Below are 3,628 nucleotides of genomic sequence, written 5' to 3' on the forward strand. Positions count from 1 at the left end.
AAAATATTTTCCAGGGTTCCCCGCAGTCCAGGGCTAGTCAACGGTCCACGCCGTGGCTTCCCGGTGCGGTCACCCATCGCTAGGGTTCTCAGCTCGCTTAACTTGATTACATTTCTTTGCTATGATTTTTCCTTTGTTTTTCTTGTATTTTCTTTTCTTGTATTTCATTATTTTATGTCTCCTCACTCATATTAAAGTGTGGTTCTAGGCATCTTAGCTGTCCGGACAGCACTGGTCACCGGGACAGCAGAACGCACTACCGAACTTAGGGGTGTTACACTCAACTTATTTTGACTCTTAATATGCTTCAAATATTCATGATAAGAATGTATGACAAACTCTTTGTTCCACAAATAATGCTGCTAAGTCTCCAAGGCTCTAACTGATGCATACAATTCCTTATCATAAGTAGAGTAATTCAAGGCAGCACCATGCAATTTCTCACTAAAATATGCAATCGGTTATTTCTCTTGCATGAGAATAGCACTTATACCTACACCACAAGCATCACACTCAATCTTAAATGTATTATCAAAATCAAGTAAGCTCAATAATGGTGCAAAACACAACTTATCATTCAATTCAGCAAATGCAAGTTCATGTTTCTTCTTCCACTCAAATGCAACATCTTTTTTGATAAGTTCGTTCAAAGGAGCAACAATAGAACTAAAATGAGGCACAAATCTCCTATAAAAACTAGCCAATCCATGAAAACTCTTAACTTCAGATGCATTTTTAGGAGTTGGCCAATCCTTAATGGCTTTGACCTTCTCTTCATCAACTTCAACACCATTGCCATTCACAATAAAACCAAGGAAAACAACTTTTTCCAAGTAGAAAGAACATTTCTTTACATTTGCATGTAATTTCTAATGCCTCAACACATCAAACACAAGTCTCAAATGATGCAAATGATCATCCATGTCTTTGCTATAGATTAAAATGTCATCAAAATAAACTACCACAAATCTACCTATGAATGATCTCAACACATGATTCATCAAACGCATGAAAGTGCTAGGTACATTAGTGAGACTGAATAGCATTACCATCCACTCATACAAGTCATACATAGTTTTAAAAGTAGTTTTCCATTCATATCCTATTTTCATTCTAATCTGATGGTAACCACTTTTGAAATCAATCTTGGAAAACACACATGCACCAAACAACTCATCAAGCATATCATCAAGTCGAGGTATGGGATGTCTATACTTTAGAATGATTTTATTGATGGCTCTGCAATCCACACACATGCGATAGCTCCCATCTTTCTTTGGTACAAGAAGCACTGGTATAGCGTAAGGACTCATGCTCTCATGCACACATTCCTTTGCTAAGAGTTCTTCCACTTGCCTTTAGAGCTCCTTTGTTTCCTCTGGGTTACTTTTATAAGCTAGTCTATTCGATATGGGCGCCCTTGGAATAAGATCAATCTAGTGCTCAATCCCTCGAATGGGTGGTAATCCAGGTGGCAACTCCTCTGGAAAGATATCATCATACTCCTGCAACAAAGAAACAGCACCACTAGGCAAATTGGGGTCAAGGTCAGAAATACATAAATGTGCCTCTTAGTACAAAAGTACACAAAAAGGTCTCTCACAATGTAAAGCCTCCCTGACTTCCTTTCCTTTCACAAATAAGCTTATTCTTTTCTCATAGCTCTCTTTTTGCCCTGAGCCCACACTCTTTTTTTTTTTTTGGTTACTTCTTTTACTATCACACTCCTCTCATTTTTTCCCTTATCAAGCTCAGCCACTTTTGATTTTTCTCTCATACTCACTTTTCTTTCTTCCATGGATTTCATAATCCTCATTTGGTCTTCATGAATTTGAGAAGGCACCAATAGAGTCAAATGATATCAGTATCCATCTTTCATCAAGGTGTATTTATTCTTCCTCTCATCATGCATAACACTCCTATCATACTGCCAAGGCCTTCCAAGTAAGAGATGCAGAGCAACCATTGGAACCACATCACAAATAACTTCATCATAGTACTTCCTAATGCTGAATGGAACAACCACTTGCTTTACCACATTCACCTTATTGCAATCATTCAGCCATTGTAAGCCATATGGCTTGGGATGTTTGGTAGTGTGCAATCCCAACTTTTCAACCATAAGAGAACTAGCAATATTGTAGTAGCTTCCTCTATCAATAATCACACTACACATTTTGTCATTCATCAAACACCTTGTATGAAAGAATGTTTCTCTTTGTATGGTATCATTATCCTCTAATTCAGCTTGTGCACTAAGTGTGTGCAAGGTAATAAGGGCGTGACTCTCCATGGGCGTTTGGTCTCCCTCATCCACAAACTCAACATCACTATCATCATGCTCATTTTCTACAACACCTTCTTCACCACTTTCCCATTCTCCATCATCTCTAATAAACATCACTTTTTTGTTAGGACACTCATTTACATAATGTCCTCTCCCTAAGCACTTCACATCTCTAGCTCGGGTCTCCACCTTTTTATTCTTTTCTTCTATTTTCCCTTCTAGCTTTCCTTTGCCCTTCCATTCTTCCTTTTTGAATTTAGGTTCCTCTTTCTCTATTTTGGAAGGTCCACTCCAATTTGATTTCCATGGTGGCTTGGGGGTTAGATTGTATATTGGTTGAGTGTTCTTGATAGCCCACTTCCTTCTCATTTCCTTTTAGGTTTTAATGGTAACTTGCATCATTTGCTCCACCGTTCTACAATTTTGCAAATCCACCATAAACCTGATGATTGGGCTTAGGCCATTTAAGACCCTAACCATGGTAGACTCTTCATCCTCCTCCATTTTAACTCTAATCATGGCAATTTCCATGGCTTTGTAATACTTCTCCACACTCTTGGCTCCTTATGTAAATTGCTATAATCTCAACTTCACTTCTCTACCATAATGTGGTTGCACAAATCTTTCCCTCATTATTTCCTTCATTTCAGCCCATGTCATAATTCCCCTCATACCATTTCTCCTTCTCCTTACAACTAATTGATCTCACCATACCAAGGCATAATCCTTAAACTCTAAACTCTATTGCTGCCAACTTCACTTTCTTCTCTTCACTATAGTTATAGCACACAAAAATCATCTCAATTTACATTTTCTACTCAATATATGCATCTAAATCCTCCTTACCATAGAAAGATGTTATTTTCATCTTTATGCTCTCCATGTTTGCATCAACCACCTCATTATGCACTCCCCTATTTCCGTAATCATCATGCCTAAAATTTCTCCCACCAAATCTACCTCTAACTCCTTTACCCCTTGGTGGCTAAAATCCCCTACCACCAACTGGATAATTCCCATGCTCATATGCTTCCTCAAATTCATCTTCATCCCAATCTAGCTCATTATACTCTTCCATCCTAGGTTCTGCCCTTATAGCTCTTCTACCTCTACCTTCATTTCCCACGTTCACTTCCTCTTCTTCCCTTCTATTCTTAGGCCCTCTTTCATTCCTCATCAAATATTCCATCAACCTATTCACATCAGTCCTTATGCCTTTTAATTCTTCATCATGATTTGCTGTTAGTAAGGAAAGCTTTTCAAATTATTGTGCTAAGGCTTCCTTATATACTCTTTCATCTCTAAAATTCCTTTCTTCACCCCCAGTTCCTACTATTAGTA

At 38.2% G+C, this 3,628-nt stretch overlaps 1 protein-coding gene across 1 annotated transcript; it reads right to left on the reverse strand.

Annotated features, from left to right (window-relative positions):
- Window positions 1–461: 461 nt before the first annotated feature.
- Window positions 462–1,073, reverse strand: LOC131181373 (uncharacterized mitochondrial protein AtMg00860-like). Its single transcript, XM_058149419.1, has 2 exons — window positions 1,050–1,073; window positions 462–869 (listed from the first exon to the last, which is right to left on the reverse strand). Exons 1-2 carry the CDS (start codon window positions 1,071–1,073, stop codon window positions 462–464), a joined length of 432 nt encoding a protein of 143 aa, XP_058005402.1.
- Window positions 1,074–3,628: the final 2,555 nt, after the last annotated feature.

Source organism: Hevea brasiliensis, chromosome 7, assembly GCF_030052815.1.
Source record: "Hevea brasiliensis isolate MT/VB/25A 57/8 chromosome 7, ASM3005281v1, whole genome shotgun sequence".
Lineage (NCBI taxonomy): Eukaryota > Viridiplantae > Streptophyta > Magnoliopsida > Malpighiales > Euphorbiaceae > Hevea > Hevea brasiliensis.

What these genes read in the sequence shown, in the direction of transcription:
- LOC131181373 (XM_058149419.1), bottom strand. Translation starts at nt 1,073, where the DNA reads ATGTATGACTTGTATGAGTGGATG. An exon ending in ATGACTTGTATGAGTGGATG is followed by an intron (nt 870 to 1,049) that starts GTAATGCTATTC and finishes TTGAGGCATTAG; the next exon opens with AAATTACATGCAAATGTAAA.